The 13,289-nt window shown below is 39.7% G+C and overlaps 1 protein-coding gene across 1 annotated transcript; it reads left to right on the forward strand.

The window, feature by feature from the left end:
- The first annotated feature begins 240 nt into the window (after positions 1-240).
- Positions 241-13,046, forward strand: METTL3 (methyltransferase 3, N6-adenosine-methyltransferase complex catalytic subunit). The gene is made up of 11 exons (XM_069597752.1): positions 241-506; positions 8,089-8,306; positions 8,402-8,803; positions 9,673-9,848; positions 10,411-10,627; positions 10,856-11,043; positions 11,420-11,458; positions 11,624-11,732; positions 11,870-11,935; positions 12,093-12,205; positions 12,815-13,046. Exons 1-11 carry the CDS (start codon positions 407-409, stop codon positions 12,924-12,926), a joined length of 1,740 nt encoding a protein of 579 aa, XP_069453853.1. The 5' UTR covers positions 241-406; the 3' UTR covers positions 12,927-13,046.
- The last annotated feature ends 243 nt before the right edge of the window (positions 13,047-13,289 follow it).

Raw genomic sequence — 13,289 nt, forward strand, 5'->3', positions numbered from 1 at the left:
TCCTTCATTTCAAAAACCGGGATTACACATGCTGCCCTACAGCGCCGCCCTAACGCACTCGGACTCATTTCCTAATACTTAACATGGCCGCATGCGCGGCTATAAGCAACATGGCAGCTTTGCCAGACACCAACACGGCAACCACAGCCTCAACGCACCCGGAAGCGCGAAAGAGCTCCTGTAAAAAACATATCCGCTATTCTGCCAACACTTATGGTGGCTCTCATTTCAGCTTCAAAGGGAGAGAAAAACCGGAAGTGACTTTCCCTCCATAGCATCTGCTGGGATCTCTTTCCGGCTAGCCTTGGGGTGTCCGCGTGAGAGTTAGGCAATTTCTTGAAACCAGAGCTGGGAAGCGCTAGTCCACCGTGCCTAGTTGGAGACGTGGCCGGGCCACGAGACTGAAATGTCGGACACGTGGAGCTCTATCCAGGCCCACAAAAAGCAGCTGGACTCACTGCGGGAGAGGCTGCAGCGGAGGCGGAAGCAGGACTCGGGGCACTTGGGTGAGGCGCGGGGTTGTTGGGGCCGATGATTAGCTAGAGAGGGCTGAAGGGAACCCTGGAGAAAAAAAGCTCCCGAGTTGGTGCCTTTCCTCAAACGTGTTTCTTTAACGCTTCATACATTGGTTCCGGTTCTCTTCCCCCTCAGCAGCACAGATGCTTCATCTTCCTGCAGGTAGTAGCGGTTTCTCAGCCTGGGCTCTGATTCCTCCAGTTCTCTTTCCCAGGTCGGAAGCTCCCTTCGCATCTCCGCGTCCCCCCATCTCGTTGACTTTTCTGAAGTCTACGGGAGCGTCCCGTTTGCTAGGCCTTTTAGCCGCTGTCCCTTGAAGCAGCAAGTCCCTTTTTATGGTTAACTCCCATAGCGCTTTGTTCTTCCCTTTTATAGCAATTGCTTTGTATTGCTCATTTCTTTGCGATTCTGGGCGCCGTGAGAACAAGTACTGAGCCTTTATCTCCACAGTGCCCAGTTCAGTGGTCCTCACAGAGTTGGCATTCAATGTTGCTAAATGAGTAGAGGAAGTAGCGTTGGTTTAGCCATTTACACACCGAGCAGGAATCTGAAAACATTTGTTTTGAAACTTTTTCTCCCCTCCTATTGACCCGTGTCACAGTCTTAAAACTTGAAGGAACCTCAAAAGATTTTCTACTCATACCACATCCCCTACACAAGCCCTGAATTATCTAAGGCAAATCAATTAAAGATCTGCAAGGATAATGAATACATACCACTCTTGTGGCAGCTTGCACTGTTTATCAGTATACTCGAGTCCATTTCTAAATCTTGTGTTGAAGTATATTAGGTCTCTGCACTTGTATTCTGGCCCTTGAAACTAAAAGATGTCTTGCCAGGACTCTTACACCGTAATAAGTGCACATCTATCTAGTATCTACATGAGTCTAGTTAGACAAAAATTAGAGCGCGTCCCTGCCCTCAAGGAGTTTAAAATGTAGTTGGGAATAAAGAAAAAGTCAGAAATACACGATAATATATGTAAAATGCCAAATGAATTAATTCCACAATGAGCACAGTGAAGGTAGAACTAACAAGAGTCAGTCTAGTCAGTGAAGACATCATGGAAGAGTTGACACTTGGAATTTGGTCTCAGCGGCTATATAGGACTTAAATAACTAAAGAGATGGTAAGAGGGCAGAGCAAGTAGAGGAAGAAGTGCAAGTCATAGTATCGAGTATTAATTAATAGAAATTCCGCTTCACTTTTCCATGGTATTAACCACACTTTGGTATTAACCAAACTTTGTGCTGTATGCAAATCCAGCCGCTAGAGTATGGATACTTCATCAGGGTCCTTGCTGAGCATGTTTAATAATTTTGAAAGCAAGATCTGTTCTCCCTTGAACATAAATATTCTTTTTGGGGTATAAATATCTCTTGATTTGTATATCCACTTAATAAAATATGGGTAAGACTTTTAGTATAGCCAGTTGATATAGTTAAGCTTCCTGTAAAATTGTTTTTGAGTTTGTGATTAAACATATATTACCTTCTAGCCCAGAGCTTTGACGGGCCTATTTGGTCTTTAGGGGATAAGTAGAGATGAAACACACAAATTAAGTCAGCCAGCCTATCACTGTTCTTCCATTCAGTTATTTTGGTTATTCAAAAGAATATGTTTCCTTAAGGGTTAGGATTCTTAGGAAAACATTGTGAAACACTCTCTTAACCAATTTGTCATGGAAAATATAACCAAAGGCTACATGAAAATTCACATCATTTAGTTCTTTTCTCACAGGAAATAAAAATGTTCTTACCACATCTATATTTTTATAGGGTTACCCAAATCTGATACTTAATTATTTACTGTTGAGCTCAATATTAAAAGACAAGGATATTTAAATAAACTAAAATGTATCCATGTCATTAATAAATGCAAAATATTATGAACAAAGAATCACTGGGAGACCTTTGTTAGCTTGGCATTTTTTTTTTTTTAGCTTGGCATTTTTAAGGTATAACTTTAAAAAAAATTGTGGCAAAAGTACACATACCATAAAATACAATCTGACCATTTAAAAATGTACAGTTGATAGTGAGATGTATATTCACATTATTGGGCAACCAGTCTCCGAAATTCTTTTGTCTTGCAAAACCAAAACTCACTATTCTCCCTTCATCCCAGGCCCTGGCAACCACCATTCTACCTTGTTTCTGTGTTTGACTACTCTAGATACCTTGTGAAAATGGAATCATGAAGTATTTGACTGATTTCCTTTAGCACATCTCAAGGTTCATCCATGTTGTAGCACGTGTCATAATTTCCTTCCTTTTTAAAGCTGAATAATATTCCATTGTATGTATATACCACATTTTCTTGATCCATTTATCCATTGGTGGATACTTGAGGGTTGCTTCCACATTTTGGCTATTGTGAATAATGCTGCTGTGAACACGGGTGTAACAGGTTATTGCTTCAAGATTATGTTTTCAACTTTTTTGGACATATAACAGAAGTGGAATTGCTGGAGCATATGGTAATTCTATTTTCAATTTGCTTAGGAACTGTCGCACTGTTTTCCATAGAATAAAGTAGATTTCTGAAATGAAGATTATTACTTTCAGTAAATGTTTATTTCATTAATTGAAACAAAATAAACGTGGTGCAGCTTCAGTTCAGTTCAGTTCAGTTCAGTCACTCAGTCGTGTCCGACTCTTTGTGACCCCATGAATTGCAGCACGCCAGGCCTCCCTATCCATCACCAACTCCCAGAGTTCACCCAAACTCATGTCCATCGAGTCGGTGATGCCATCCAGCCATCTCATCCTCAGTCGTCCCCTTCTCCTGCCCCCAGTCCCTCCCAGCATCAGAGTCTTTTCCAATGAGTCAACCCTTCGCATGAGGTGGCCAAAGTATTGGAGTTTCAGCTTTAGCATCAGTCCTTCCAAAGAACACCCAGGACTGATCTCCTTTAGAATGGACTAGTTGGATCTCCTTACAGTCCAGGGGAGTCTTCTCCAACACCGCAGTTCAAAAGCATCAATTCTTCACAGTCTAGCTCTCACATCCATACATGGTGTAGCTTAGCACATAGTGAATATGTGAACTGCTCAATGTATTTCATCAATGGAATTGAAGATGTGAATATGGATATTGACATATTTTAGAGGTCAGCAAGTTCAGAGTCTGGCCACATTTTTATGTCTTCAAGCTAGTATTTTGTTTATCTTTAACTGAGCTCCTAAAACTCAAGTATTAAGTATTCCTTTGCTGAGCCCAACACATTACATTTTTCATTAGATTAGAAGCGGAGAATCAACATAGTTACCAGCATAATGGAAGTGCTCAATAAATGTACTGAATTAATAACGAATACTTTCTGAAGGAGTTGGAACTCAGGGATTCCTAATTGTTTTCTGCCCATAACCCATTTTAAGAATGATAAAGGGTTGGAGTCTTTCCCCCAGATTTGTGTATCTGTGCACAAATTTGTGTTTGACTTAAGGGAATTCAGAGTGGCTCAAGCCCATCTATAAATAACAGTTACATTAATCAGCTGTTAATTTTGTTCCAAATATTAAATGTGAGCCGCCTCCTCCAAGTAACCTTAAAAGAGATATTTTCAGCTCCATGTCCTGAATGTGATGAAAAGAATACTCCCACGAGTTGTTACTAACATAAGGATTCATAACCAGAATCACAGAACTGTATTAAAACTTAAGTATTGGTCAGATTATCAAAAAGAAAAAAAAGTTTGTATCCAGTTCTAGGGATTGAAAATATATGTTAAAGTGGTTCTTTATCATAGAGTTCTTGCTGTAAGAAAAGGTCATTAAACATAACTCAAAGAACGTATAAATTTAGTTACCAAAGCAAAAATTGTAAGAAGAAATGTTTATATTACAGTTTTCATAGTATCAGTAGGTGAATTATAAAAAGTACATTTTCAACTTAATGACATTAACATCAGAACACAGTCAGTGCTTTTCCTCACAGATAATGTCTGCTAGGTGTTGAAAGTTTACATGAAAAAACGTGTAGTATATTTTAGAAATAGCAGGTAACATTTGCATGAAAAGTTTGATAAACTAGTTGGTAGAAAATGAACATCTAGCCAAACATCTAACCAGCATTAACATCTAACCAAATTTATACATTGTTATTGTAAGTATGATAATAGGAGATGTAATAATGTCAAGTAGATTCTTTGAACTGTTAGATTTTGGACTTCATTTAAAATAAATTCAATCAACAAAATGTTTATCATGGAAATAATGTGGTATTATTGCATATTTAAGCCAAGCATCTCAAGAACCATTGTGGCAAAAAGGAAAGTAATGTGACAGTGAATAAGTGTGTTCCTGAACAGAATTTGGGTTAGATTACATTAACAAGAATGAAACACTGATTGAAATGTTGAAATTATGGAAAATGGTACTATTTACTTTAATCAGTGACAACACTTACCTTCTTTTAAGTCAGAAGGGCAAAATACACCAATTTAAGAGGTAATAGGTCTCCAAAGTGAAGTGAAGTCGCTCAGTCGTGTCCGACTGTTTGCGACCCCGTGGACTGTAGCCTACCAGGCTACTTCATTCGTGGGATTCTCCAGGCAAGAATACTGGAGTAGGCTGCCATTTCCTTCTCCAGAGGATCTTCCCAACCCAGGGATCGAACCCGGGTCTCCCGCATTGCAGGCAGACACTTTAACCTCTGAGCCACCAGGGAAGCCTAATAGGTCTCCAAAGAAGACATGCAAATGACCAACAGGTGTTTGAAAACTTGTTCAACATCACTAATCATCAGGGGAATGCAAATCATAACCATAATAAGATATCACCTCAAACTTGTTATTAAAAAAAAGAGAACAAGTGTTAGCAAGAAAAGGGAATTCTGATTCACCGATAGTGGGAATGTAACCTGGCATAGCCACTATGGAAAACAGTATGGATGTTCCTCAGTAAGTAAAAAAATAGAATTACCATATGATCCAGCAGTTTCACTTTTAGGAATTCAAAGGATTTGGAATAAGGATTTCAAGGAGATACCTGCACATCCACGCTCATTGTAGCATTATTTATGTTCACATACAGCCAAGATAGGGTAGCAACCTAAACATCCATTGATGGATAAATGGATAAAGAAAACATGAAATATATATGCAATGGGATATTTTACAGCCAAAAGAAGGAGGAAATCCTGCCATTTGTGACAGCATGAGTGGATCTGGAGGACATTATGATAAGTGAACTAATTCAGATGCAAATACTGTATGGTCTCACTTAGATTATATTTGACATGTGGAATCTAAAATAGTCAAAGTCATAGAAATAGAGTGGTGACTGCCAAGGCCTAGGGAAGCGGAAAAATGGAGAGGTGATACAGCAGGTACAGAATCTCAGTTATGCAAGATAAATAAGTTCTGGAGATCGCTTATACAGTGTATAGTGCCTATGGTTAACAGCACTGTGTTGTATACTTAACATTTTCTAAGGGGGTAGATCCTGTGTTAAGTTTGTCTTATCAGATACACAAAAATAATAAAAAAGGCAGCAGAAAGAAACTTTTGGGGAATGATAGATATGGTTATGGCCTAGGTGGTGGTGATGATTTAATGAATATATACTGTCTCCAAACTCACTGAGTTGTATCTGTTAAATATATACAACTTTTTACATGCTAATCATAATTAAGTGGTTAAAAAAAGACATAATAGAGATTGTCTATAGGGTGCTTAGGTCTTTATTAACAAAATAAAACTCATACTAATGGCAAAAGAATATTAATAGGTGCCTGGCAAATAATGTTTAAATATAAAGGGGGGAATAGATAATTTATATAGTTTATCTAAAATATTAAAATTTTAAAACTACACAGCTCTTTCTTTTATCAAATTATTTATTTGGCTGTGCTGCTGGGTCTTAGTTATGGCACTTGGTATTTTCTTTCTTCCATGCGGCATGTTGTAATATGTGGGATCTTTAGTTGTGGCATGCAAACTCTTAGTTGCAGGATGTGGGATATAGTTCCCTGACCAAGGACGGAACCGAGGCCCCCTGCATTGTTAGCATGGAGTCTTAGCTGCTGGAGCACCGTGGAAGTCCCTCAAACTCTTTAATACCTTATATAATTTGCTCCCTTTAGCATGTATCATGAGTTAAAATGGTCAGTACATAATGTATAAAACTGTGCATGTAATGCCTGAAATCCTAATTTTAAAACACTTTGTATTTTTTCTGCTATAGGTTCATCATTAATTGTGCTAGGTTAGGTTACTTAATGAAATTTTTGGTTTCTTCTAAAGAAATTTTAAATTTGACTGATCTATTTAAATACTCAGAGTTTGAAACTAGTGTAAATTATAATTGGGGTACTTTTAGCTTAGATTTATTAGAATCTTTCAGTTGCAAGGGACTTGAGTAGTTACCAGTTCAGTCCTATTCAGTGTAACAATTGTGCCTGTAGTCTTCCAGATAAGCTAAATAGTAATTGTTGCTTAAATTTCTTATGTTATCTTTAGCTTAGATTGCTTGCTTTCAGACTTGCCCATCCAGACCTTCAAAGTGCTTCCATGATTTCTATGTGTACAATACCTCCTTGCCAAAACCAAAACAAGGAACTTGTTCTAGTCTGAGATTCAGCACAACATAAAAGAATCATCAGTGAGCAAGGTGAAAAAAATTCTGTCATTTAACGTTTTCAGCTAGTATGAAATTATGGAGTCTCACACATAGGGTATAACTTATTTTCCTAAAATGTAACTGTTTTGGTAAGGTGTTTGGTATAGTTTGACTTCATTTTCCTTGGAATTCTGAGCTAAATTTTTTGAAGTCAGTTCTATGAGTGGAAATTTCTAAGTAACCAAAATATCTCTAAATGTAAACTAGTGGCCACTTAGATAGTATTTAACAGAATTCCAGTATAGATCCTGAATGTTTAATATTTCACTTGTATTTTAAATAAATAATCACAGATATTAGGCTTTCCCAAAGGTAATATTTTGTCCTAATTTGAGTTTCTTAAATCTTATTAAGGTTATGATGGCTACCCAGCTTGTGACGTACTAGAGTAGGTTATAAGAATATAGTCAGGAACTATCATTGTTGACCAGGGCTTGAGCAGTTCTATAAAATTTTTGTGTTTGAGTTATAACCCCCAACACTGTCATTTTTTATACTCTCTGATGTCCAGCGGCCTTAATTCATTAAAACTCAAACTCAGTTCTTCAGAAAGATCTCATCACAGTTTAGGTTGGTGAAAATATTCTTGGCTTATAAATTCAAGTTGATTATATCAGTTGTCATTTAGTGTGACTGAAGGGAGGTGGTATGGACATTTAAATCTACCAAGATGCTAATTTATTTCCTGTGAAGCAGAGAAAGGAATGAAATTAGGAAATACTTCTCACCCAACATAGAAAGGGTAAGCAGATCCCAGAAAATTTACCTTGGCAAAGCAGTGAATGCTTGGGTGTGATTTAATAAAGGGTATTTAGTGCCAAATCTGGTCAGAGAATTTTCTGCATGAAATGAAAGGACTGTGTTGTAAATGCTGGAAATCTTAACTCCTGAGGAATGTGTAGATTGACAGTGGTTGCCTTTTTTCATTTTCACATCTCTTCACTCCTAGATCTTCGGAATCCAGAGGCAGCACTGTCTCCAACCTTCCGTAGCGACAGCCCAGTACCTGCTGCACCCACTTCTGGTGGCCCCAAGCCTAGTACAGCTTCAGCAGTTCCTGAACTAGCTACAGACCCTGAATTAGAGAAGAAGTTGCTACACCACCTCTCTGATCTGTCACTAACATTGCCCACTGATGCTGTGTCTATCCGTCTTGCCATCTCCACGGTAATGAATGATAAGACAAGGTTGAGAACTGCCACTGTTTTTCATCAGTTCGTGGTCAGGGTCTTAACACTTTCCCTCCTGCCTTCCTTCCTTAGCCAGATGCCCCTGCCACTCAGGATGGGGTAGAAAGCCTCCTACAGAAGTTTGCCGCTCAGGAGTTGATCGAAGTAAAGCGAAGTCTCCTACAAGACGATGCACATCCCACTCTTGTGACCTATGCTGATCATTCCAAGCTCTCCGCCATGATGGGTGCTGTGGCAGAAAAGAAGGGCCCTGGGGAGGTAGCAGGGACTATTGCAGGGCAGAAGCGGCGTGCAGAGCAGGACTCCACCACAGCAGCTGCCTTTACTAGTTCTTTGGCCTCTGGTCTGGCCTCTTCCACATCAGAAGTAGCCAAGGAGCCAAAGAAATCAAGAAAACATGCTGCCTCAGATGTTGATCTGGAGATAGAGAGCCTTCTTAACCAACAATCTACTAAGGAACAACAGAGCAAGAAGGTAGGGGTAGATAGAAGTGATTTCACACTTACACTTTGAATTTTAGCATTGGTTGAGAAGAATTTACCCCTAGGGGCAAAGAGCAGTTCTTAGAATTGAGGGTTTAGAGCAGTGGTTCTCAATAGAGGATGATATTACCCTCCCTCCTAACGCCCAGGGGATGTTTTGCAAAGTCTGGAGACGTTTTTGGTTGTCACAACACAGGAGTACTACAGTCACCTATTGGGTAGAGAAGCAAGGGATGCTGCACAGCATCCTACAATCTTAGTAGGATAACCCACAAAGAATTATCTGGCCAAAAACATCAGTGCACCAAATGCTGAGAACTCTGATTTAGAAAACCTTTTTCACTGGTTCTGTGTGGAAGAATATTTTGGACCCACATGAATTAGCCATTTCCTATTTCTAGCTGTATAAATTTGAATAGTTAACTTCTCTTGATGCTTAGTCTTCTCATTTGTGAGACTAATTAGAGTACCGCCTCTCACCTGTCCCCACCACCCACCCACCATGTAGAATTGTTGCCTAGGCTCTGAACCAAACAGTAAAGTGCTTATCAGCACTGTGTCTTGGCTTCAGTACGTATTAAATATAAGTGGTTTTGGCTGGAAAGAATGCTTTCCTGGGGAGGGGAGTTTAGCTTAATGCTTAGCAGCAGGAACTGGTCTGCATATATTTTAATTTCATCCCAAGTGCAGATTTGTGAGAAAGGACTAAATCCATGAAAAATCTCTTCTGGGTTTTCTCATATTAATGTAGTTTATTGACCCCTCATAGGACATTGATGTCAAGTAGAATTTGCAGAGGTGGTTTAAGGGCGAATTTTATCTACAGACCCTTTCCAGACAAAGGTTTCTTCTATCACCCAGGTTAGTCAGGAGATCCTAGAGTTACTAAATACTACAACAGCCAAGGAACAATCCATTGTTGAAAAGTTTCGCTCACGAGGTCGGGCTCAAGTTCAAGAGTTCTGTGACTATGGAACCAAGGAGGAGTGTATGAAAGCCAGTGATGCTGACCGGCCCTGTCGAAAGCTGCACTTCAGGTCTTTTGAGGGGAAGAGGGTTGGCTGGGTCTCCTAGAAGCAGTCATTTTTTAAGCACGGTCCTTCCACTCATTGGGTTTGTCTTTAATGCTGTTATTAAGTGCTTTTAATATGGTTTGTCTAAGACTTCAAGATTCTGAAGGTACACTTTCAGAAGTAGTGTTCTATGGGAGGGAATACAGGCTGCACTCTCCAAAAGATAGGAGATTAAAAAAAAAAAATTGCTCTTTTCTTGCAATAGCAGGATATCTCTGTCTTTGATCCCCAGTGAAAGTTAAAGTTCTCTAGAAGGACAGTCTTAGGAGAAACAAGAACCTGGCCTCTTAGGTCAGAGCTTTATTCCTGTCATAAGGAAGTTAAGTTTTTGCTCAGAGAGGAATTAAAAAACATTTCTTTATTGTAAATTACAGATTTTAATATCACCTGCTTTCCTTATCTGAAAACTCTTAGAGGAAGCTCTGATGATAGTGAAAGACTGCAAATTTTGCAACAGTTTTTTTGCAACTGGGGGATCTAACTGGAATACCATGTTGATTCCAACTGTCCCTTACTATTTCCCCAGACGGATCATCAATAAACACACTGATGAGTCATTAGGAGACTGCTCTTTCCTTAACACATGTTTCCACATGGATACCTGCAAATATGTTCACTATGAAATTGATGCTTGCATGGATTCTGAGGCTCCTGGAAGCAAAGACCATACACCAAGCCAAGAGCTTGCCCTTACACAGAGCGTTGGAGGTGACTCCAATGCAGATCGACTCTTCCCACCTCAGGTACCTGTCTGCTCAGAAAACTTAACCTCAACTTAAGGACCTTTATCTCAGTAGAGCAGCCATACATGTAGGAAAGCAAGGCATAATCAGCAATCTCCCTTGCTGATTGGGAATGGAGCGGGATATATAGCATATGAGGGAACAGGAAAATCCAATGGAAAAAGAGGGACTGGGGCCATGAATCGGAGAGTGAAGGAAGGGAAGATGACCAAATACCACCTCATGCAGTGGATCTGTTGTGATATCCGCTACCTGGACGTCAGTATCTTGGGCAAGTTTGCAGTTGTGATGGCTGACCCACCCTGGGATATTCACATGGAGCTGCCCTATGGGACCCTGACAGATGATGAGATGCGCAGGCTCAACATACCAGTACTGCAGGATGATGGCTTTCTCTTCCTCTGGGTCACAGGCAGGTAATGCAGTTCAAAGATATGTAGGTATGGGCAGATATAGTACAGAGTGAGTACTGGGTGGGGATAAAATCTTGGGTTTTTCTAGCTCTATTAAACTTATGACTCAGTCAGCCTTTCTTACCTACTGAGATCTGATGCCTGTTTATAACACAAATGATACCATGAATTCTGTTTAACTCTACATTTGTTTCTTGTGAAAGGTAAGACCATTGAGAATAGATTCTGTGTTTTGCCTTTTCATTCTTAGATCCATCCTCTTGCCCCAATGGTGTCTTGCATGTAAATGTTCACTGAATGTCTATTGAAAACACATATATCTTGAAGGGAGAAAAAATACTGGCATGGAAGTAGCTGTTTAACCCTTATTTCTTTCCAGGGCCATGGAGTTGGGCAGAGAATGTCTGAACCTCTGGGGGTAAGTAGCCATCACTGTTGTTTTCTTCTGACGGAAATATGTAGTTGATAGGGTTTCTTTCTTCCAGAGTATACTGTGATTTCTTGCCTCTGTAGAGTAGATGGTATCATCCTTAAACTGTGAAAGCCTGATTAAAGTTCTGATTCTTTTTCTTATATCCCACAGTTATGAACGGGTAGATGAAATTATCTGGGTGAAGACAAATCAACTGCAGCGCATCATTCGAACAGGCCGCACAGGTCATTGGTTGAACCATGGGAAGGAACACTGCTTGGTGAGCAGTAGTGGGGCCCAATACATTAGGTGGAGCAAAAACAGGAATTGTTTGATTTCTTATTGAGAAACAGTTCAAATACTGGGGTTTCATAAAACTTTCATAAATTTTTCATCATTCTGTTCTCTGGTGAGCAGGTTGGTGTCAAAGGAAATCCCCAAGGCTTCAACCAGGGTCTGGATTGTGATGTGATCGTAGCTGAGGTATGTGCTTTCCCCAGGCATCCAAAGAGCCACATTTTAAATCAGTTATTCTATATTCTTATCCCAGGTTTTCTCATTGGGATCATAAACATAAGTGGAAAGGGCTAGAATTGTGATCTTGGGTAACTTAAAAGTAGCTAGAGCTTTTATTTCCTAGGTTCGTTCCACTAGTCATAAACCAGATGAAATCTATGGCATGATTGAAAGACTGTCCCCTGGCACTCGCAAGATTGAGTTATTTGGACGACCACACAATGTGCAACCCAACTGGTAAGGAGACCAGAGAACATGCTAGCCCCCAAGGGCACAACTGTTTATGGTCAAATATATAAGTTAGTAGAGCGTCACCTCACTTCCACTAGTCTGTAAATGGGCTTCAGAGGATTCTTAAGCAACCAACATTCACTGGAAAACCAACAGGTTTTTAAGATTTAAACACTGCTCTTAAGGTCTCCACCCCTAAAGCTCTTCATTATTCTACTGGATGTACTGAATCTGCCCCCTGGTGGTTACTGAGAACCTATTTAATCTGTCAACAATTTTAGTCTTTCATCCTGTAGGCAGAACTTTAAAAGACATGCTGCTAGCATGTCACTCATCCAGTGTAGTCACTGGCAGCATAGCTTTGTGATGTAGGCCTGGTTAGCTGTAAATTATTAACCCTTAATTAGTACAGATCCAGCCTCTTTTAACATCGGAATCTGCCCAATTTCTTACCAGCCTTAGTACCATGTACTATCTTTATAAAAGAACTGGCACAGATATTCAGATGCCTATTGAGATGATAGGCAGACTTAATGAAAAGAACACATCTTTTAACAATATTAAGCCTTTAAATTCCAGGATTTTTGGCTTGCCCCATCTTTCCCCTTGCTTCAGGATCACCCTTGGAAACCAATTGGATGGGATCCACCTACTAGACCCAGATGTGGTTGCCCGGTTCAAGCAAAGATATCCAGATGGTATCATCTCTAAACCTAAGAATCTATAGAAGTACTTCTGAACCTAAGCATCCATAGCCATGGCTCTACAGGCTGTACCTGAAGAGTAATGTTTGTACAATAGCTTTTTTTCCCCCTTATTTAAATAAAAGTTTGTATTGTAGTTGGGATTTCGAGGTCAAGTTCTGGCTCTGCCACTTAAGAGTGTGTGATCTTGTGTAACTCAACTTAGTATGATTGCTTATAAATGTAAACTGGGAACGTAACTGGGAATGTTAGGTAACTGGGAAATGTTACCTGCCTTATTGGGTTGCTATAAAGCTTCAAACTAAATGAATGTGTGGAAAGCATTAAAATGTTGATTTGATCAGCAGTTAAGTATTATAAACATGATAAGAAAGGGTTCTCTGGGA

The sequence above is a fragment of the Ovis canadensis genome, chromosome 7, assembly GCF_042477335.2.
Source record: "Ovis canadensis isolate MfBH-ARS-UI-01 breed Bighorn chromosome 7, ARS-UI_OviCan_v2, whole genome shotgun sequence".
Lineage (NCBI taxonomy): Eukaryota > Metazoa > Chordata > Mammalia > Artiodactyla > Bovidae > Ovis > Ovis canadensis.